This window comes from Carcharhinus amblyrhynchos, chromosome 19 (genome assembly GCF_965287045.1).
Source record: "Carcharhinus amblyrhynchos chromosome 19, sCarAmb.v2.hapA, whole genome shotgun sequence".
Classification (NCBI taxonomy): domain Eukaryota; kingdom Metazoa; phylum Chordata; class Chondrichthyes; order Carcharhiniformes; family Carcharhinidae; genus Carcharhinus; species Carcharhinus amblyrhynchos.
Window position 1 is genome coordinate 1,832,983 of NC_137342.1, and position 24,265 is coordinate 1,857,247.

At 47.0% G+C, this 24,265-nt stretch overlaps 1 protein-coding gene across 1 annotated transcript in view; it reads right to left on the bottom strand.

Moving 5' to 3' along the window:
• The window catches only part of LOC145355578 (dynein axonemal heavy chain 3-like), a 507,454-nt gene that overhangs the window by 205,734 nt on the left and 277,455 nt on the right, over positions 1-24,265 (bottom strand). Inside the window, 2 exon segments of the mRNA XM_080207828.1 lie at positions 2,019-2,217; positions 22,526-22,667. Coding sequence (XP_080063954.1) covers positions 2,019-2,217; positions 22,526-22,667 — 341 coding nt within the window.

Here is a 24,265-nt window from a genome sequence, read left to right on the forward strand (position 1 = left end):
ATCTCCTCTTAGTCTTCTTCTCTCCAAGGAGAACAGTCCCAGCCTCTCCAATCCAGCCTCATATCTGAAGTTTCTCATCCCTGGAACTATTCCTGTAAATCTCTCCTGTGCTCTCTCTCCAATGTGTTCACATCCTTCCTATAGTGTGACACCCAGAACTGTACACTATTTACCCTGCTAATCTGCCTAACCTACAGATCTTTGGACATCAAGGGTCAATTTATCATGATCAATCCACCTAAGCCGCACATCTTTGGAGGAAGTCGGAGCACCCAGAGGAAACCCACACAGACACGGGGAGAATGTGGGTGACAGACAGTCAGCCAAGGCCAGAATCAAACCTGGGTCCCTGGCACTGTGAAGCAGCAGTGCCAACCACTGTGCCACCCCTTGTCTATCCCGCTCTCTCTCTCTCCATCTTTTTCCTATCAAAATGCATCACTTCAGTCTTCTCCAGATTGAATTTTGTCTGCCACCTATCTGTCCACCCCACCAACTTGTCCCTGTTTGTTTGGATTAATCCAAAATTGTTTGGATTTGGATCCAATTGGATTTGGATTTGTTTGTTCTCCTCACAATTCACAACATTTCCAAGTTTTGCAGCATCCGCAAACTTTGGAATTGTCAAGATCGAGATCATTGAAATATATCAGGAATAGTAAGGCTCCCAACAGTGACCCCGGGGGAACCACCACTACAAATCTTCCTACAGCCTGAAAAATATCCATTACTCTCTGCTTCCTACTATTCAGCCAATTTTGTATCCACCTTGTTGCTGTCCCTTTTATTCAATGAGTTATAACTTTTACGTTAGCTGCCAGTCTCTTTCCATCCTCCTTCTTTGCTGACAAGGGTCATGGGTGGAGAGGGGAACAGTAATGTTAAAATGGCGGCGGGGGCTCGTTGGGCCGAAGGGCCTGTTTCCCGGGCTATGTTGTTCTTTGCTTCTCTGAACAGCTTTCTTTATCTCCTCTCTGAACTTTCTATATTCAGCCTGGTTCTCAATTGTATTTTACTCCTGACACATAGCACACTTCCCTGTTCTCATCACAACATTGTAATTCCACATTGCAATCTGCGCCGCTAACTCCCTGATCTTATTTACCACACTCTGAGCATTCGCGTACGTGGACTGTAATCCTGACTCTGTTACTTTCTCCTGTACGCTGACTCTACCCACTAACTTGTTACTCCCTACTTTCCTGCTCTCTATCTTCTCCGGGATTCTGTCTATCCCAATATTTCTCTTGGATGTCAAACATATTCTGCTTATTTCCAACTTGCTGCCTGGTTGTAAAGCTGAGATTGTGAATGTCAGGGAGGACAGGAGTGAAAAATGTGTGATTTGTTAAATACTCTGATCTTTACACTCAGGGCAAGTCAAAAATCTCTACCTTCAAAAATTGACCATCAAATATTTTCTTTTAGTATAAATATAATCTCAAATTGTATTTAGAATCAATCATCAAACCCTACAGTGCAGAAAGAGGCCCTTCAGCCCATCGAGTCTGCACCAAACACAATCCCACCCAGGCCCTACCCCCATATCCCTACATATTATACCCACTAATCCCTCTAACCTGCGCATCCCTGGACACTAAGGGGCAATTTCTTAGCACGGCCAATCAACCTAACCCGCACATCTTTGGACTGTGGGAGGAAACCGGAGCACCCGGAGGAAACCCACGCAGACACGAGGAGAATGTGCAAACTCCACACAGACAGTGACCCGAGCTGGGAATCGAACCCAGGTCCCTGGAGCCGTGAAGCAGCAGTGCTAACCACTGTGCTACCGTGCTGCCCTGTGTAATTATAAAATCATAATTTTACATTTTTACCACCCTTTATATTTATAAAATTATATAATTTTATATAAATTATAATTCATAATTATAGAAATTGTATTTATATAATTATAAATCTCAAAGAGTGACACACCTTGAGGAATTAATCAGTCTTAGCCGCACTGTTTGACCAGAGACATCCTTGGCAACACCGATTGGAATCCCTTTTCTTACCTGTAACACCGATCAGTCAGGGGAGTGATGACCAGTCTTCCTGTGTTCCCCAAATATTCATAACCGTAAGGTACGGTGGTTGTAATCATCCGAACAATGATATTCCTCTTTTCCCAATAATAGCGTAACTGCGCGATCCAATTAAAATCAGTCGTAGAGTTGATTCCCAGGTTGTTCAACTTTACAACCACATCACGAGCTGACAGAGAGAATGGAATCATATTTATTCATTTACTCAGCAGAATTGGTTAGTAATGAATTCATGAAAAGATCTGATAGGGAGCAGGGCAGAGTCAATCCTTACGGGGACAGTGGATAAATAAAGTGTGAGGCTCGGGGCCTTTACTGGGACAGTGGATAAATACAGTGTGAGGCTCGGGGCCTTTACTGGGACAGTGGATAAATACAGTGTGAGGCTCGGGGCCTTTACTGGGACAGTGGATAAATACAGTGCGAGGCTCGGGGCCTTTACTGGGGCAGTGGATAAATACAGTGCGAGGCTCGGGGCCTTTACTGGGGCAGTGGATAAATACAGTGCGAGGCTCGGGGCCTTTACTGGGACAGTGGATAAATACAGTGCGAGGCTCGGGGCCTTTACTGGGACAGTGGATAAATACAGTGCGAGGCTCGGGGCCTTTACTGGGGCAGTGGATAAATACAGTGCGAGGCTCGGGGCCTTTACTGGGGCAGTGGATAAATACAGTGCGAGGCTCGGGGCCTTTACTGGGACAGTGGATAAATACAGTGCGAGGCTCGGGGCCTTTACTGGGACAGTGGATAAATACAGTGCGAGGCTCGGGGCCTTTACTGGGACAGTGGATAAATACAGTGCGAGGCTCGGGGCCTTTACTGGGACAGTGGATAAATACAGTGCGAGGCTCGGGGCCTTTACTGGGGCAGTGGATAAATACAGTGCGAGGCTCGGGGCCTTTACTGGGACAGTGGATAAATACAGTGCGAGGCTCGGGGCCTTTACTGGGACAGTGGATAAATACAGTGCGAGGCTCGGGGCCTTTACTGGGGCAGTGGATAAATACAGTGCGAGGCTCGGGGCCTTTACTGGGACAGTGGATAAATGCAGTGCGAGGCTTGGGGCCTTTACTGGGACAGTGGATAAATACAGTGCGAGGCTCGGGGCCTTTACTGGGACAGTGGATAAATGCAGTGCGGGGCTCGGGCCCTTTACTGGGACAGTGGATAAATACAGTGCGAGGCTCGGGGCCTTTACTGGGGCAGTGGATAAATACAGTGCGAGGCTCGGGGCCTTTACTGGGACAGTGGATAAATACAGTGCGAGGCTCGGGGCCTTTACTGGGACAGTGGATAAATACAGTGCGAGGCTCGGGGCCTTCACTGGGACAGTGGATAAATACAGTGCGAGGCTCGGGGCCTTCACTGGGACAGTGGATAAATACAGTGCGAGGCTCGGGGCCTTCACTGGGACAGTGGATAAATACAGTGCGAGGCTCGGGGCCTTTACTGGGGCAGTGGATAAATACAGCGCGAGGCTCTGGGTGTCCTTCTGCATGAGTGACAAAAAACAGGTATGGAAATAGAGCAGATAACAAAGAAAGTAAATGGAATTTTGGCATTTATACGTAAAGGAGTAGAATATAAAATTAAGCAAGTGTTTGCTGCAACTGTACAAGACATTGGTGAGACCTGGAGTTTGGATCCCTTTGTTTGAGGAAGGATGTGCTGGTTTTAGAGGCAGTGCAGAGGAGGTTTACAGGAGCGATTCCGGAGATTAGGATTTGTCTTACAAAGTCGGATTGGGCAGTTTAGGCCGATACTCCCTGGAGTTCAGAAGAACGAAAGGAAATCGAATTGAGGTGTACAAGATGATAATTAACAAAATCGACATGGAGAGGATATTTCCTCTCGTGGGACAATCTTGAACAAGAGATCAGTTTTAGGATAAAAGGTGGCAGATTTAAAAAGGAGATGAGGAGAAATTATTTCCCCCAAAGGGTCGTCAGTTTGTGGAATTCACTGTCCCAGAGTGCGGTGGATGCCGGGACACTGAGTAAATTTAAGGAGGAGATAGGTTTTTAATTGGCAATGGGGTTGAAGGGTTATGGAGAATGGACAGAGGAGTGAAGTTAAGGTGGGATGAGATCAGCCACGATGCTATTAAATGGTGGGGTAGGCTCGAGGGGCTGAATGGCCTCAAAGAACAAAGAAACAGGCCCTTCGGCCCAACGAGCCCGCGCCGCCATTCTAACATTATGAGTCCCCCATCCACCCATGACCCTTATCTATGTTTATGGGCATTCCACATTGAGGGGAGACTAATTTAGGGACAATTTATTACCTCCAATCAGCCTAAGAGCACATCTTTGGGGTGTGGGAGGAAACCGGAGCACCCGGAGAAAAACCCACGCAAGCACGGGGAGAATGCGCAAACTCCCACAGACACCGGCCCAAATCCAGTGATAGTCACTGAGCTGTCGTGATGCCTCCTCTTGCTTCTAATTCTTATGAGATATTGAAGCAAGGCTGGTTAAAAACATGCTATATCTCACATCAGGGTCGCATCATTAAGGAGATTTTAGTGCAGGGAAACAGCAGTGAGAGCAGTGATGGGTGACCAGCGCTAGTGAATGGGCTGTTTGTTCACTAACCACCACCCTTGTGAATACATCCCGAGTGTTTCAAAACAAGTTATAGAAAGTGCTTAATCATTTATCTAATAATAGAACTGTGATCAACGTCAAATGGTAAAAGCAAAAGAAATATTTACACTTTGGACAGAGATTGAGCACACAGCTCTCACAGTCAGTGTTGTACACTCACTTCTCTCCCCCTTGCTTCCTGCTCAGACACACCGACAGGGAAAAGCTCCGTGATGACACCAGTGGAATGCGGTGACCCTGCGTGTGGGAAACAACATGTCCTGTGGGTCACATTCAGAGCCCTGATGGGCCGCGTGTGGTTCCCCCGGGCTCCAGGTTGCCCACCGCTCAATTAGAGCTATGAGGCAGCGAGAGTGAGTCAGGTGGACAGTTCCCTCTCTCACACGGCCAACCACAACCTCAAAGAGTGTTTTCAACTCTTGTCAAAGTGAATTTTAAATTCTGTGATCGCCCATCTCCAGGTAATGTTGATTTGGAATGTTAAAGAAAAAACAAAGAACAAAACAGCCCGGGAAACAGGCCCTTTGGCCCAATGATGGCCCACTTGCCATGGCATTTAGTAAACAGACCACCATGAGCCTGATTGAACTTTCTGAAGGGGTAAACAAGAAGGTAGATGAGGGCAGTGCCGTCGATGTTGTCTATATGGACTTTGGCAAGGCCTTTGATAAGGTATCGCCTGGTTCTATAGAATCCCAATGAGGAGATGCCAGCGTTCAACTGGGGTAAACGCAGTAAGGAGTCTCTCAACACCAGGTTGAAGTCCAACAGGTTTATAAGTGGAACAGCAAATTGTGCGGAGGGTGTGGAAAGTCTGCAGAGGGATCTGGATAGGCTGAGCGAGTGGGCGAGGACCTGGCAGAAGGAGTATAATGTTAGCAATTGTGAGGTTACCCACTTTGGCAGGAATAACAGTAGGAGGGATTATTATTTAAAGGGCAAAAAACTGCAGCAGGCGACGGTGCAGAGGGACCTCGGGGTCCTTGTGCATGAGTCACAAAAACCCAGCCTGCAGGTGCAGCAGGTGATCAAGAAGGCAAATGGGATGCTGGCCTTCATAGCGAGGGGGATTGAATATAAAAGTAGGGAGGTCTTGCTGCAGCTGTATAGGGCATTGGTGAGGCCGCAGCTGGAGTACTGTGTGCAGTTTTGGTCGCCGCACTTGTGCAAGGATATTTTGGCCTTGGAGGGAGTACAGAGGAGGTTCACTAGGCTGATACCAGAGATGAGGGGGTTGGACTATGAGGAGAGATTAAATAGACTGGGCCTGTACTCGTTAGAGTTTAGAAGGATGAGGGGGGATCTTATAGAGACGTATAAGATAATGAAAGGGATGGATAGGGTAGAGGTAGAGAGATTCTTCCCACTCAGAAAGGACAGCAGGACTAGAGGGCACAGCCTCAAGATAAGTGGGGGGGGGGCACTTAGAACGGAGTTGAGGAGGAACTTCTTCACTCAAAGGGTGGTGAATCTCTGGAATTCTCTGCCCGTTGAAGTGGTGGAGGCTGCCTCGCTAAATATATTTAATTCACGGGTAGATAGGTTTCTGATAGACAAGGGAATTAAGGGTTATGGGGAGAAAGCGGGAAAGTGGAACTGATCCACTTCAGATCAGCCATGATCTTATTGAATGGCGGGGTAGGCTCAAAGGGCTAGATGGCCTACTCCTGCTCCTATTTCTTATGTTCTTATAACATAAACACCATAGTCTCCAGGACAGTGCATTAGGCCCAAATTAAAAAGAAACAGAAAGTCTATTATATTATTCTAACAACAACAAAAAGACATCCTCACTACAAGAAGGATGTGGAAGCTATTGAGAGGGTGCGGAGGAGACTTACAAGGACTTACACACTCTCAATAGCTTCCACATCCTTCCTGTAGTGAGGCGACCAGACTCGCGCACAGTACTCCAAGTGGGGTCTGACAGGGGTCTTATAAAGTTGCAGCATTACCTCCCAACTCCTAAACTCAATCCCTCGATTAATGAAGGCCAGTACACCATACGCCTTCTTGACCACATCCTCCACCTTCGAGGCCGATTTAAGAGTCCTGTGGACCCGGACCCCAAGGTCCTTCTGCTCTTCAACACTGCTAAGACTCCTGCCCTTGATAGTGTACTCGTTCATCCCATTGGTCCTGCCAAAATGGACCACTACACATTTATCCGCTTTGAAGTCCATCTGCCACTTCTCCGCCCAGTCTTGCATCCTATCTATGTCCCGCTACAACTTCTGACATCTCTCCAGACTATCCACAACACCACCAACCTTCGTACCGTCAGCAAACTTACTTACCCATCCCTCCACTTCCTCATCCTGGTCATTTATGAAAATGACAAACAGCAAGGGTCCGAGAACAGATCCCTGGGGCACTCCACTGGTGACCGACCTCCATGCAGAAAAAGACCCATCTACAACCACCCTCTGCCTTCTGCAGGCAAGCCAGTTCTGGATCACAAGGCCAAAGCCCCTTGGATCCCATGCCCTCTCACCTTCTCAAGAAGTCTTGCATGGGGGACCTTATCAAACACCTTGCTGAAGTCCATGTAAACCACATCCACCGCTCTTCCTTCGTCAATGTGTTCAGTCACATTTTCAAAGAACTTAACTTGAACAAGGGCAGGACTTACTCAGTTAATGGTAGGGCGTTGGGGACTGAACAGAGAGATCTAGGGGTACAGGTTCATAGCTCCTTGAAAGTGGAGTCACAGGTGGACAGAGTGGTGAAGAAGGCATTCGGCATGCTTGGTTTCATTGGTCAGAACATTGAATACAGGAGTTGGGACGTCTTGTTGAAGTTGTACAAGACATTGGGAAGGCCACACTTGGAATACTGTGTACAGTTCTGGTCACCCTATTATAGAAAGGATATTATTAAACTAGAAAGAGTGCAGAAAAGATTTACTAGGATGCTACTGGGATTTGATGGTTTGGGTTATAAGGACAGGCTGGATAGACTGGGACTTTTTTCTCTGGAGTGTGGGATGCTGAGGGTGATCTTATAGAGGTCTATAAAATAATGAGGGGCTTAGACAAGATAGATATTCAATATCTTTTCCCAAAGGCAAGGGAATCTAAAATTAGAGGGCACAGGTTTAAGGTGAGAGGGGAGAGATACAAAAGTGTCCAGGGGGGCAATTTTTTCACACAGAGGGTGGGAATGTCTGGAATGAGTTGCCAGAGGTGGTAGTAGAGGCAGGTACAATTTTATCTTTTATAAAGCACTTAGACAGTTACATGGGTATGATGGGTACAGAGGGATATGGGCCAAATGAGGGCAATTGAGATTAGTTTAGGGGTTTAAAAAAAAGGTGGCATGGACAAGTTGGGCCGAAGGGCCTGTTTCCATGCTGTAAACCTCGATGACTCTATGTGTGAGGTCGTGCCTTTTGGCCACAAAAATGGGAAGGTGACTTATTATCTAAATGGGGAGAGACTTTGGGGTGCTCTGGTGCAGAGGGATCTGGGTGTCCTTAAGAACATAAGAACATAAGAAATAGGAGCAGGAGTAGGCCATCTAGCCCTTCGAGCCTGCCCTGCCATTCAATAAGATCATGGCTGATCTGTCGTGTCTCAGTTCCACATTCCCGCCCTCTCCCCATAACCCTTAATCCCCTTGCCTATCAAAAATCTATCAATCTATCAAGTTAAAAATATTTAGCGAGGCAGCCTCCACCACTTCAACGGGCAGAGAATTCCAGAGACTCACTACCCTTTGAGTGAAGAAGTTCCTCCTCAACTCCGTTCTAAACTGCCCCCCCTTTATCTTGAGACTGTGCCCCCTAGTCCTACTATCCTTTCTGAGCGGGAAGAGTCTCTCCACCTCTATCCTATCCATCCCATTCATCATCTTATACGTCTCAATGAGATCTCCCCTCATTCTTCTAAACTCTAATGAGTACAAGCCTAGTTTATTCAGCCTCCCCTCATAGTTCAACCCCCTCAATGTCCTTGTTCATGAGTCACAGAGAACTAGCATGCAGGTAGAGTAGATAATAAAGAAAACAAATGGAATATTGGCATTTATCGCTAAAAGAATAGAATATAAAGGGAAGAAAGTGTTACAACTATACAGGGTGAGGCTGCACCTGGAATATTGTGCAGAGTTTTGGTTCCTTATTTGAGGAACGATGTATTGGTATTGGGGGCAGTTCAGGGGAGGTTCACTCGATTGATTCCAGAGATGAGGGGGGTTGTTGTATGAAGAGAGATTGAACAGTTTATGCCCAAACCTCACTGGAATTTGAAAAGAATGAGGGGAGATCAACTTGGGGTAAATAAGATGATAGAAGGTCTGGATAATGTAGACGTGGAGCAGATGCTTCCTCTTGTGGGACATTCTAGGGCGGAGAGGTCATAGTCTCAGGATAAGGGGGAGAAAATTTAAAACAGAGCTGGAGGTGGAACTACTTCTCCCAAAGGGTTGTGAATCTGAGGAATTTGCTGCCCCAAAGTGTGGGGGTGATACTGGGACAGTAAGGAGGAGTTAGATAGATTTTTAATTGGTAATGGGTTGTAGGGTTATCAGCTATGGTCAAATGGTGGCACAGACTCCATGGGCCAATGACCTGATTTTGCTCCTATTTCTTATGAATGTCCCAGTCCTGCACCCCCGCCCCCCGACCCCCCCCCCCCCCACCCCCCCCCTCCCCCCCCGTATCAGAATAACACGACAGGGCGGGGAGTGGACGGTGCCCCAACCAGTCAGCACCCTCACCCTCCCCATCCCCAACCGCAGGCTGTCAGAAACAGCTTGTTTAAAATCAATACAGCTGTAGTGAAATGCCTGACACGAATATCAGCTCATTCAGGCAGTAATAAGCTGCAGCAGGTATCTGATGAGAAATCTGTCACAGGTCAGTAAATACACACACCATCATTTCAGTTTCAATGCAGGGGGAATTTATAATTTGCGGTTACATTCATCAATCTATATTGACATTCACATCTTCTTAAATAGAATTAAGCATTGATTTTAAATACATAATGTCTCATCAGTCTTCTCTCCACTCCGAATGCCTTCATTATCTTTGTCTGATGAATGAGTAACTTCACGAACAGCACTGTTGTGAAGTGAATTATAAACAGTGTCTCCAAGCTCTGACTTACTTTGCTCGGGATTCCACCAGACAATTCGATTCCAACTGGAAGCGAGATGCCAGCCACACAACCTCTCCTGCTCATCCCGTGAAGGGACGGCATTCCCACTTCCCTGCGAAGGAGGGGCAATCCCATCCCAAAGTTTACAAGGAGTCAGGGAGGGAGCAGGGAGGCCGAAAGCAACCAAAGCACTGGACACGGCAAGAGTTACTGCAAACTGAACGGAGGAAACTCAGGATGGGTTTATAGCTCTGATTCTTTGTAGGAGAAATATTCAGCCTGGGATCTGCTGGGTGAGAAAGCGGAGGTCACACCCAGGGCCAGGGCTTGGGAGTGGCCTGAGGAGTGGACTGGCCACACAGAGGTCACTGGACACCTCAAAGCTCATTGTAGCTTCCGAACCATCACTGAAATGTAATCTGTGTTGTAATTAGGAGCCAACTTCCATGTAGCAAACTCCCAAAAACAGCCTGGATTCCAATCTCAATCCCTCAGGTGGGAGCTGACACCCAATCTTTTGACTGAGTGACGAGAGTAACACCAAGTGTGTAGAGTAGAACATAGAATCATAGAAACCCTACACTGCAGAAAGAGGGCCATCGAGTCTGCACCGAACACAATCCCACCCAGGCCCCACCCCCATATCCCTACATATTATACCCACTAATCCCTCTAACCTATGCCCAACGAGGGGCATTCATGCGGTGGGTCGTGCTTGGGCTGCTCTTGGATGTTTCGAGAGTTGCCGAGTGCTTCACATTGTTAGTGTACACTTAAACTGGATCAATTGACGGGCAACACGACAGCTCAGTGACTATCACTGTTTGCTGTGCAGATACATGGATTTGGGCCGGTGTCTGTGGGAGTTTCTCCCCGTGCTTGCGTGGGTTTTCTCCGGGTGCTCCAGTTTCCTCCCACACCCCAAAGATGTGCTCTTAGACTGATTGGTGTAACAAATTGTCCCTAAATTAGTCTCCCCTCAATCTGGTTTCCAATGTGGAGTGCCATAAGCGCAGACAAGGGTCACGGGTGGAGGGGAGACTCACAATGTTGAAATGGCGACATGGGCTCGTTGGGCCGAAGGGCCTGTTTCCCGGGCTATGTTGTTCTTTGTTCTTTTGTTACACATCCCTGGACACTAAGGGGCAATTTCTTAGCACGGCCAATCAACCTAACCCGCACATCTTTGGACTATGGGAGGAAACCAGAGCACCCGGAGGAAACCCACGCAGACACGAGGAGAATGTGCAAACTCCACACAGACAGTGACCCGAGCCGGGAATCGAACCCAGGTCCCTGGAGCTGTGAAGCAGCAGTGCTAACCCACTGTGCTACCGTGCCGCCCAAAAAAGAGTAACACATTTTCTTTTTTGTCTTGGCATTGTGGTTGTTGTTGTAAACTACAATAGTGTTTCCGTGTAATTTCTTGTGCTTTATAGTTTGTAAAGTTTATATTCAATAGTTACGAGGAGCAGGAAAGAAGGGCCAGAGAGAATTGGATTTAATCTGAAACAAAACAGTTTTCAAGAGCTTAATTTAAAAGGGTAAGACATGACAGGAGAGTTCTAAGCCGTGGTGTGCTCCTCTTGCTCCATGTGGGAGGCTGGGGGTCAGTTCCAGCCCCTGGGTCAGCATGTGGCCAGGAATCCAGCTACAGCTCCTGGAGGCTTGAGTTTCAGAGCTAGAGCGGCGGCTGGAGAAACTGTGGAGCATCCGTGAGTCAGAGAGTATCTTGGATAGCGCATACAGAGAGGTGGTCACACCGCAGGCTCAGAATCTGCAGGCAGGAAGGGAATGGGTTTCCACCAGACAGAACAAGAGAGATAGGCAGGTAGTGCAGGAATCTCCTGTGGCCATTCCCCTGTAAAACAGATATACGGCTATGGATACTGTTGAGGGGAATGATCTCTCTGGGGGAAAGCAGCAGCAGCCAAACTCATTGAACCGTGGTTGGTTCTGCTGTAGAGGGGAGGGGTAAAAAGTGTGCCAGTGAAATGGTTATGGGGGATTCAGCTGTAAGAGGAATAGACAGACGGCTCTGTGCCACAAACGAGACTCCAGGATGGTGTGTTGCCTCCTTGGTGCTCGAGTCAAGGATGTCTCAGAGCGGGTACAGGACATCCTGCAGGGGGAATGGTACACATCAGTATAAACACCATAGGTAAAAAAAGGGGATGAGATCCTAAAAGCAGAATACAGGGAGCTAGGAAGAAAGTTTAGAAATCCGACCTCAAAGGCAGCGACCTCAGGATTATTACCGGTGCCACGTGCCAGTCAGAGTAGAAATGAGAGGACATGTCGGATAAATATGTGGCTGAAAACATGGTGTTGGGGGAGGGTTTCCGATTCCTGGGGTATTGGGATTGGTTCTGGGGGAGGTTTCCCAAACATTCAAGGAACACACGGGGGAAACTGCAGCAACTGTTTATTCCTGTCTGGCATCAAAGCAAAATGGGTAAGAGGGTTAATCCATGGCTTACAAAGGAAATTAGAGAGAGGACCTGACCCAAGGAAGAAGCCTATAGATTCGCCAAGAAAAATAATAGGTCTGAGGATTGGGAGCAGTTTAGAATTGATTAAGGGGGAAATATAGTAGGAAAGTAAGCTTGTAGAATTCATAAAGACACCAAGAGTTTAGAACATAGAACATAGAACACTACAGCACAAACAGGCCCTTCGGCCCACAAGTTGCGCCAATCACATCCATACCTACCAGGCCATAGAACTATCTATAACTCCCAATCCCATTAAATCCCATATACTCATCCAGAAGTCTTTTAAAAGACCCCAGTGAGTTCGCCTCCACCACCACCGATGGCAGCCGATTCCACTCACTCACCACCCTCTGAGTGAAAAACTTACCCCTAACATCTCCTCTGTACCTGTTCCCCAGCACCTTAAACCTGTGTCCTCTCGTAGTGACCATTTCAGCCCTGGGAAATAGTCTCCGAGAATTCACCCTATCTATTCCTCTCAACATTTTATAAACATCTATCAGGTCGCCTCTCAACCTTCGTGTCTCCAGGGAGAAGAGACCGAGCTCCCTCAACCTATCTTCATAAGGCATGCCTCCCAATCCAGGCAACATCCCTGTAAATCTCCTCTGCACCCTCTCAATAGCTTCCACATCCTTCCTGTAGTGAGGCGACCAGAACTGCGCACAGTACTCCAAGTGGGGTCTGACAAGGGTCTTATAAAGTTGCAGCATTACCTCCCGACTCCTAAACTCAATCCCTCGATTAATGAAGGCCAGTACACCATACGCCTTCTTGACCACATCCTCCACCTGTGAGGCCGATTTAAGAGTCCTGTGGACCCGGACCCCAAGATCCTCCTGCTCCTCAACACAGCTAAGACTCCTGCCCTTGATATTGTACTTGTTCATCCCATTGGTCTCTATACATAAGTGAAGAGAAAGAGGTTGGTGATGACAAATGTAGGTTCCCTACAGACAGAAATGGGAGAAATGGGGCAAAGAAATGGTTGAGCAACTGAATATATACTTTGGTTCTGTCTTCACAAAAGAGGACACAAATCAAATACCAGAAATGTTAGAGAATGCAAGATTTAGTGAGGGGGAGAACTAAGGGAAGTCATTATTAGTAGAGAAATGGTGCTGGGAAAATTGATGGCACTGAAGGTGGATAAATCCCCAGGACCTGATAATCTACATCCCAGAGTACTTAAGGAAGTGGCTCTAGAAATAGTGGATGCATTGGTGGTCATCTTCCAGGATTCTATAGACTCTGGAACACTCTCTGCAGATTGGAGGATAGCTAATGTCACTCCAATATTCAAAAAGGAGGGTAGAGAGAAAACAGGGAAATATAGACCAGTAAGTTTAATGACAGCAGTGGGGAAAATTCTCGAATCCATTATTAAGGACTTTATAGCAGAGCTTTAAAAAGCAGCAGCAGGGTACCATAAGCATAGACACGGTCAAGGGTGGAGTAGGAAAAACACATTGTTAAGATGGCGGCGCAGGCTCGTTGGGCCGAAGGGCCTGTTTCCCGTGCTGTGTTGTTCTTTGTTCTTTGTTCAGACAGAGTCAGTATGAAGGGGGAATTATGCTTGACAAATCTGTTGGAATTCTTTGAAGATATAACAGCAGAGTTGACAAGGGGAACCAATAGATGTGGTATATTTGGACTTTCAGAAAGCATTTGACCAAGTCCCGCACAAGAGATTATCGTACAAGATTAAAGTGCATGGGATTGGGGAAGTGTAATGCGGTGGATAGAAAACTGGTGGCAAAGAGGAAACAAAGAGTAGGAATTAATGGGTGCTTTTCAAATTGCGCAGGCAGTAACTAGTGGAGTGCCACAGGGATTGGTGCTGGGACCCGAGCTATTCACAATATATATTAATGATTTGGATGAGGGAACAAAATGTGACATCTCAAAGTTTGCAGATGATCCCAAGGTGGGTGGGAGGGTGAACTGTGATGCAGATGCAGAGATCCTTCAGAACGATCTAGACAGGTTGGGTAAATGGGCAAATCAGTAGCTGATGCAGTATAGTTTGGATAAATGTGAGGTTATTCACTTTGGAAGTAAAAACAAGGTGGCAGATTACTACCTGAATGGCTGAATATTGGGAGAGAGGAGTGTGCAGAGGGATCTGGGTGTCCTTGTGCACCACTCACTGAAGGTAAGCATGCAGGTACAGCAGGCGCTAAAGAAGGTAAATGGTATGTTGGCTTTCATTGGGAGAGGTTTCGAGTACAGGAGCAGGGATGTGTTGTTACAATTATACAGGGTGAGGCCACACCTAGAATATTATGTACAGTTTTGGTCTCCTTTTCTAAGGAAGGATGTTCTTGCTCTCGAGGGAGTGCAGTGAAGGTTTACCAGGCTGATTCCGGGGATGGTGGGACTGAGGAGAGATTGACCAGGTTAGAACATAGAACATAGAACATAGAACATAGAACATTACAGCGCAGAACCAGTTACAAAAACAATGACCCACTAGCCTATACCAATCCCTTTTCGTCCATAAACCTATCCAGAGATCTCTTAAACGCCCCCAAACTAGACGCATTTACAACTGCAGCAGGCAGTTAGGATTGTTTTTCGCTGGAGTTCAGATGAATGAGGGGGGATCTCATAGAGACTTATAAAATTCTAACAGGACTAGACAGGGGAGATGCAGGGATGATATTCCCGCTGGTGAGTGGGTCCAGAACCAGGGGGGTCACAGTCTGAGATTTCGGGGTAGACCATTTAGAATGGAGATGAGGAGACATTTCTTCACCCAGAGAGTGGTGAGCCTGTGGAATTCATTCCCACAGGAAGTAGTTGAGGCCAAAAGATTGAATGTATTCAAGAGGCAGCTGGATATAGAACTTGGGGTGAATGGGATCAAAGGTTATGGGGAGGAAGCAGGATTAGACTGTTGGGTTGGATGATCAGCCATGATCATGATGAAGAGTGGAGCAGGTTCGAAGGGGCAAATGGCCTCCTCATCCATATCTTCTATGTTTCTATACCAACTGGGGAGAGTGACATCAACTGGGGGGGGGGGGAGAGTGATTCTAACTGGGGGGAGTGATTCTAACTGGGGGGGAGTGATTCTAACTGGGGGGAGAGTGATTCCAACTGGGGGGGAGTGATTCTAACTGGGGGGGAGTGATTCTAACTGGGGGGGAGTGATTCTAACTGGGGGGGAGTGATTCTAACTGGGGGGAGTGATTCTAACTGGGGGGGGAGTGATTCTAACTGGGGGGGAGTGATTCTAACTGGAGGGGAGTGATTCTAACTGGGGGGGAGTGATTCTAACTGGGGGGGAGTGATTCTAACTGGGGGAGAGTGATTCTAACTGGGGGGGAGGGATTCTAATTGGGGGGAGTGATTCTAACTGGGGGGGAGTGATTCTAACTGGGTGGAGAGTGATTCTAACTGGGGGGGATGATTCTAACTGGGGGGGAGTGATTCTAACTGGGGGGGGATGATTCTAACTGGGGGGGAGGGATTCTAATTGGGGGGAGTGATTCTAACTGGGGGGAAGTGATTCTAACTTGGGGAGGAGTGATTCTAACTGGGGGAGAGTGATTCTAACTGGGGGGAGAGTGATTCTAACGGGGGGAGAGTGATTCTAACTGGGGGGGAGTGATCCTAACTGGGGGGAGAGTGATTCTAACTGGGGGAGAGTGATTCTAACTGGGGGAGAGTGATTCTAACTGGGGGGAGAGTGATTCTAACTGGGGGGAGAGTGATTCTAACTGGGGGAGAGTGATTCTAACTGGGGGAGAGTGATTCTAACTGGGGGGAGAGTGATTCTAACTGGGGGGGATGATTCTAACTGGGGGGATGATTCTAACTGGGGGGGATGATTCTAACTGGGGGGAGAGTGATTCTAACTGGGGGGGATGATTCTAACTGGGGGGGATGATTCTAACTGGGGGAGAGTGATTCTAACTGGGGGGGAGAGTGATTCTAACTGGGGGGGATGATTCTAACTGGGGGGGATGATTCTAACTGGGGGGAGAGTGATTCTAACTGGGGGAGAGTGATTCTAACTGGGGGAGAGTGATTCTAACTGGGGGGAGAGTGATTCTAACTGGGGGGGGAGTGATTCTAACTTGGGGAGGAGTGATTCTAACTGGGGGAGAGTGATTCTAACTGGGGGGGATGATTCTAACTGGGGGGAGTGATTCTAACTGGGGGGGGAGTGATTCTAACTCGGGGGGGGGTGATTCTCACTGTGTGGTGGCTGACGCAGGTCAATTGTAACATGTATCTCAGGGACCTGTTATTCCTTCTCCTGTCACTTCCTGTTGAATCACAATGACAGAGAACCTCGAGGAACTGTTTAGTGTAAATATTTCAGGTTGATAGTTAGTGTTAACTCCTTCACTCTGCGACTATTTCAGTAACTCAGAAACCGCAAGGCAATGTTTCAGTTAATTAATTCCAGCCAATCAGTTTTTACAGAGGATATACAGAATTAATCACTCACTGGATTTTTACTCAGCACTAATTCAACAGCACAGTCCAGTTCTCCATCCACCTCTATTCCCAACACTGACTGGGTTTGGGTACCATCAACAACACGTCTGGCTCAGCTTAGTTACCATGGTTACCTGGCCTCCAGCAGAATTACGTCGCTAAATTGATTTTTCGCACAATCTTTTGTTCACGATTAGAAATGTCTCTTGTGATCAAGGTTAAATCTGGAATGAAAGCTGCTTTACCGTTCCAAAGAAATACTTTAAAATGTTGAACTGATGTTAAAGCCCTAACCGTCTTATTACAAAACGAGAAGTCTCGCGCTGGGCCTGGCCTCGCTTCTCGTGTGTGTTTGTGTTTACATCTGCAATGGTCAGAGAATGTCATTCAAACACCCCAGGCCAGGGTTCCTGCTCCAGCTGAAGACCCAAAGCAAATTACACTCAAAGTTCGTCCTGTCTCTAAGAAGCATTTTTTATTCAGGTTTATTCAGGTTTTTTATGGGTCTGTACTCGCTGGAGTTTAGAAGGATGAGGGGGGATCTTATAGAGACGTATAAGATAATGAAGGGGATGGATAGGGTAGAGGTAGAGAGATTCTTCCTGCTTAGAAAGGACAGCAGGACTAGGGGGTACAGCCTCAAGATAAGGGGGGGCAGTTTAGATCAGAGTTGAGGAGGAACTTCTTCACTCAAAGGGTGGTGAATCTCTGGAATTCTCTGCCCGTTGAAGTGGTGGAGGCTGCCTCGCTAAATATATTTAAGTCACGGGTAGATAGGTTTCTGATAGACAAGGGAATTAAGGGTTATGGGGAGAAAGTGGGAAAGTGGAACTGATCCACTTCAGATCAGCCATGATCTTATTGAATGGCGGGGCAGGCTCGAAGGGCTAGATGGCCTACTCCTGCTCCTATTTTTTCTGTCCTTATACGTTTCCATTCATTTGGATCTCACCAAACTAAAACTTTCCGTTGAAGCTGTGATAACGGGAAGTATTTACAAAGTAATCTGAAAACAACTTACGTATTAAAGTATCCCTCACGATATTTAATCAGGGAAATGAGAGACAGGTTTAGTCAACAGCTAAAAATGGGGTTATCACATAAAGTGACTGATTCCAATCAGCTCCTGAAGTAAATCACTGAAAGTGGCTACAAAAACTACCCTCAGCTATTTACTAGTTTTGCTGATGGACAGCAAAATGTGTAGTGGTCCATTTTGGCAGGACCAATGGGATGAACAAGTACAATATCAAGGGCAGGAGTCTTAGCAGTGTTGAGGAGCAGAAGGATCTTGGGGTCCGGGTCCACAGGACTCTTAAATCGGCCTCGCAGGTGGAGGATGTGGTCAAGAAGGCGTATGGTGTACTGGCCTTCATTAATCGAGGGATTGAGTTTAGGAGTCAGGAGGTAATGCTGCAACTTTATTAAGGCCCTTGTCAGACCCCACTTGGAGTACTGTGCGCAGTTCTGGTCGCCTCACTATAGGAAGGGTGTGGAAGCTATTGAGAGGGTGCAGAGGAGATTTACAAGGATGTTGCCTGGATTGGGAGGCATGCCTTATGAAGATAGGTTGAGGGAGCTGGGACTCTTCTCCCTGGAGAGTCGAAGGTTGAGAGGCGACCTGATAGAGGTTTATAAAATGTTGAGAGGAATAGATAGGGTGGATTCTCGGAGGCTATTTCCCAGGGCTGAAATATAACATAGAACATAGAACATAGAACATTACAGCGCGGAACAGGCCCTTCGGCCCACAATGTTGCGCCGACCAGTCTTATTTTAAAAAAAAACATTGACCCACTAATCTAAACCAATCCCTTTTTGTCCATAAACCTATCCACCAATCTCTTAAACGCCCCCAAACTAGGCGCATTTACAACTGCAGCAGGCAGGGCATTCCAGTCCCTCACCACCCTCTGGGTAAAGAACCTGCCCCTGACATCCGTCCTATAACTACCCCCCCTTAATTTAAAGCCATGCCCCCTCGTGCTAGCTTTCTCCATCCGAGGAAACAGGCTATCACCATCCACCCTATCTAAACCTCTAATCATCTTATATGTTTCTATTAGATCCCCTCTTAGCCGCCTTCTTTCCAGTGAAAACAACCCCAAATCCCTCAGTCTCTCCTCATAGGACCTCCCCTGCATACCAGGCAACATCCTGGTAAACCTCCTCTGCACCCTCTCCAAAGCCTCCACATCCTTCCTGTAATGTGGGGACCAGAACTGCACACAGTACTCCAAGTGCGGCCGCACCAGAGTTGTGTACAGTTGCAACATGACGCTGCGACTCCTAAATTCAATGGTCGCTACGAGAGGACACAGGTTTAAGGTGCTGGGGAGCAGATACAGAGGAGATGTCATGGGTAAGTTTTTCACTCAGAGGGTGGTGAGTGAGTGGAATCGGCTGCCGTCACTGGTGGTAGAGACAAACTCGCTGGGGTCTTTTAAAAGACTTCTGGATGAGTACATGGGATTTAATGGGATTGGGAGTTACAGACAGTTCTATGGCCTGGTAGGTATGGATATGATCGGTGCAACTTGTGGGCTGAAGGGCCTGTTTGTGCTGTAGTGTTCTATGTTCTATGACATGAGCTGGTTCTAAGTCAGTTTTTAAAATGTAAAAGCTTTTAAAAGGTGCCTGTTATTCTCTCACTGCTCCGTTAAAATGCTTCTTAAAACCCATCTCTTTGACCAAGCGTTTGATCGTAGAATCTCTACAGCGCTGAAGGAGGCCATTCAGCCCATCGACAATCTCACCCCAGGCTCTATCCCCACAACCTCACATATTTACCCCGGTAATCCCTCTAATCTACACATCACGGGACATTATGAGCAATTTAGCAATCCACCTAACCTGCACATCTTTGGACTGTGGGAGGAAACCCATGCAGACATGGGGAGAACATGCAAGCTCCACACAGGCGATGACTGAAGCCAGGAAGCGAACCCAGCTCCCTGGCACTGTGAGGCAGCAGTGCTAACCACTGTGCCACCGTGCCATCCCAGTTATTAGGGCTGCCTAACTGTAGCTCACATGAATAAAGGATGGGAGGTGAAAGAATATTGAGTTTGGGGATACATAGAACATAGAACATTACAGCGCAGAACAGGCCCTTCAGCCCACGATGTTGCGCCGACCAGTTACAAAAACAATGACCCACTAGCCTATACCAATCCCTTTTCGTCCATAAACCTATCCACAGATCGCCCCCAAACTAGGCGCATTTACAACTGCAGCAGGCAGGGCATTCTAATCCCTCACCACCCGCTGGGTAAAGAACCTACCCCTGACATCCGTCCTATAACTACCACCCCTTAATTTAAAGCCATGCCCCCTCGTGCTAGCTTTCTCCATCCGAGGAAAAAGGCTATCACTATCCACCCTATCTAAACCTCTAATCATCTTATATGTTTCAATAAGATCCCCTCTTAGCCGCCTTCTTTCCAGCGAAAACAACCCCAAATCCCTCAGCCTCTCCTCATAGGACCTCCCCACCATACCAGGCAACATCCTAGTAAACCTCCTCTGCACCCTCTCCAAAGCCTCCACATCCTTCTTGCAATGTGGGGACTAGAACTGCACACAGTACTCCAAGTGCGGCCGCACCAGAGTAGTGTACAGTTGCAACATGACGCTGCGACTCCTAAATTCAATCCCCCTACCAATAAACGCCAAGACACCGTACGCCTTCTTAACAACCTTATCTACTTGATTCCCAACTTTCAGGGATCTATGTACACATACACCTAGATCCCTCTGTTCATCCACACTATTCAAAGTCCTCCCGTTAGCCCTATACTCGACACATCTGTTGCTCCTACCAAAGTGAATTACCTCACACTTCTCCGCATTAAATTCCATCCGCCACCTCTCGGCCCAGCTCTGCAACCTATCTAAGTCTCCCTGCAGGCTATGACACCCTTCCTCACAATCTACCACACCTCCGACTTTGGTGTCATCAGCAAATTTACTAATCCACCCAACTATACCCTCATCCAGATCATTAATAAAGATTACAAACAACAGTGGCCCCAAAACAGATCCCTGAGGCGCACCACTCGTAACCGAAAATAGTAAAGTGATGAAGGTTTCAGTGGCGGATGAGCTGGCTGGGACAGTGGAGACGGGTAATGTCACAGCGGTGGGAAGAGATGTTCTCCGTGATGGTGAGAATGTGTGTCAGGAGATCCGCTTTTAGTGAGCTAGAGCTCAAATAACCTCGTTTGACCTGATGTAGCAGCCAATCAGGAGGATGGAGCAGTGAGGGTGGCCATCCAGGTTTGTGGCAGGGATCAAACCCAATGGGTGAGATCTTCCAGCCATTCACACCGGCGGGATCTTCCAGTCCCGCTGCCGTCACACCGCCATCGCGGATTTCCCAGCGGTAGGGTTGGATTCAATGGGGAATCCCATTGACAGGCAGGACCACATGACCCTACCACTAGCCAATGGTGGGCCCCCTCCCAGGAGGTTGGGAGACACACTGCCCGGTGGGTGTGGGGGGGGCAGAAAATCCCACTCAATGACGATGTTTTTTCAGCATTTCCCAGAGTTTGGAATAAGCTGAAGCCAATGAGGGTGAAGTGGCTACAGTGAGTAGTTCTAGTTGTGAAATAACACAAAGTGATTGCAGATTAACCGACCTCCTGTTCCGTTTAACAAAGACAGGAGGTAGGGGAGGAAGGGAAAACAGATAAATCATTCACCAAAAGAGACAGAGCTAGGAAACATTGTAAGAAAGTCAATGGTTCCAACAGACTCCAAGGTTCTGCCAGATTCTTGCTTGTACTCACAGGGATACATAGTTGCGCCGATCATATCCATACCTACAGGCCTATCTATAACCCTCAATCCCATTAAATCCCATATACTCATCCAGAAATCTTTTAAAAGACCCCAGCGAGTTCGCCTCCACCACCACCGACGGCAGCCGATTCCACTCACTCACCACCCTCTTAGTGAAAAACTTACCCCTGACATCTCCTCTGTACCTGCTCCCCAGCTCCTTAAACCTGTGTCCTCTTGTAGCGACCATTTCAGCCCTGGGAAAAAGCCTCCGAGAATCCACCCTATCTATACCTCTCAACATTTTATAAACCTCTATCAGGTCACCTCTCAACCTTTGTCTCTCCAGGGAGAAGAGTCCCAGCTCCCTCAACCTATCTTCATAAGGCATGCCTCCCAATCCAGGCAACATCCTTGTAAATCTCCTCTGCACCCTCTCAATAGCTTCCACATCCTTCCTGTAGTGAGGCGACCAGAACTGCGCACAGTCCTCCAAGTGGGGTCTGACAAGGGTCTTATAAAGTTGCAGCATTACCTCCCGACTCCTAAACTCAATCCCTCGATTAATGAAGGCCAGTACACCATACGCCTTCTTGACCACATCCTCCCCCTGCGAGGCCGATTTAAGAGTCCTGTGGACCCGGATCCCAAGATCCTTCTGCTCCTCAACCCAGCTAAGACTCCTACCCTTGATAGTGTACTCCTTCATCCCATTGGTCCTGCCAAAATGGACCACTACACATTTATCCGCTTTGAAGTCCATCTGCCACTTCTCCGCCCAGTCCTGCATCCTATCTATGTCCCGCTGCAACTTCTGACATCCCTCCAGACTACCCACAACACCACCGACCTTCGTATCGTCGGCAAACTTACTAACCCATCCCTCCACTTCCTCATCCAGGTCTTTTATGAAAATGACAAACAGCAAGGGTCCTAGAACAGATCCCAGTGCAGGTATCTCCTCCAGTAGAAATGCTCTGGATATTAATGTGAAGGATTGAGTAAAATGGAATTCAGCAAGGGAAACTTTCACATACCGTGAACATCGACAGTGATGAGAGCAGCCAGGGTTATTCTCGCCATTTTATTCAGCTTACCCCGAACCAGGGTGACAATATCTTCAATTTGCTTATTGCTTTTCTCCAGGAAGTCACACAGTCCATTCTCCTGAGTGATGGCCTGTAAGGAAAACAGTGCTGAAGGATGCTGCAAATAGCTCAAGCTGCAGAGATTGACTCTTTTCATTTGTCCGTTTCGATTTGTTTTATAGTAATTGATGTTATTGGTTTCAAACTAAAAACTCATTAAATGAACAGCGTAGACAGACATCTTCCATGTGTGTCTGGGTAATTTACCAGGACCTCTCCTTTATCTTTCACAGGTGATTAGGAATCTCTTCTTTCAATTGTAGATTATTTCAATATTCTGCTAATAAAACAGCAGGAACAGAGCCAATGACATCAAACGTAAATGATCAAAATCATATCACCCTCATCCAGCACCATTTTGTTTCATTGACTTTGACATCTCCTTGTTTAGAAAGCTCAGTTTTGTTACATTCTTTTTTAATTTAGAATTTTAAATTGAAAATAATTGGACGGTGTGAAGTAATTTAATTAGATTCCAAAGCTTTCAAATGTTTGATTCAGGTTTGGTCTCTCACTGGAAGTAACAGTCCCAGCTTTAACACACAATATAGAACATAGAACATTACAGCGCAGAACAGGCCCTTCGGCCCACGATGTTGCGCCGACCAGTTAAAAAAAACAATGACCCTCTAACCTAAACCAATCCCTTTTCATCCATAAACCTATCCATGGATCTCTTAAACGCCCCCAAACTAGTATATCTGAGTATCTCTCAAAAGAAAGGCTTTCCACAACAATCACAATCTCTCATTCCTCAAAGGGGGGATTTAATATCTCCCTCCCATCACTCACGCGGCAGTTTGAACTTGTTCTTGGTAGTGGACATCACTGGAATAGTTGAGTTGAGGAGGAACTTCTTCACACAAAGGGTTGTGAGTGTGTGGAATTTCCTGCCCAGTTGAGGCTCCCTCATTGAATGTTTTTAAGGCGAGGATAGATACATTTTTGAACAGTAAAGGAATTAAGGGTTATGGTGAGCGGGTGGGTAAGTGGAGCTGAGTCCACAAAAAGATCAGCTGTGATCTTATTAAATGGCAGAGCAGGCTTGAGGGGCCAGAGGCCGACTCCTGCTCCCAGTTCTTATCGCCATTGCTGTGAGCTAAATTCTCAAACCATTGTAGATCAAACGGGGAAGACATTCCAATACTGGTGTTAGCTGGGGAGCTAACTAACGAAGGAACAGTGATATTACCCAACAACAGTGAAGGAACAGTGACATGGTTACAAGTCAGGTTGGATATTTCGAGGTGTTATATGAAGCTTCCCTGACCTGTAATGTTTTACATTGAATTTGACTGGAACCAGCATGAGAGGTTTCACTTCAGGTGTGATCAAACTGACCCAACGGGGAGTTTTTATCAAAGACAAAGTTTAATTTGGAATATTGTTGACATGTAGAGTAAAACACTTAGCAAGAACTCTTAACAAACAGGGAAAAACAACCGTGATATCGTATAATAAGAGAATATCTCTAAGTGTTCCAGCCAAAGGCAACATCCAACAGACAAAACCCCCCAAATAAACACAATACAACATAGACTAATGCCCCACATATTACAGGAATCCCACCTCCTGGGTTGAGTGCTGAAAATACCCTTGTCAAGAAACTCAGAAGGTTTTGTAATCGAA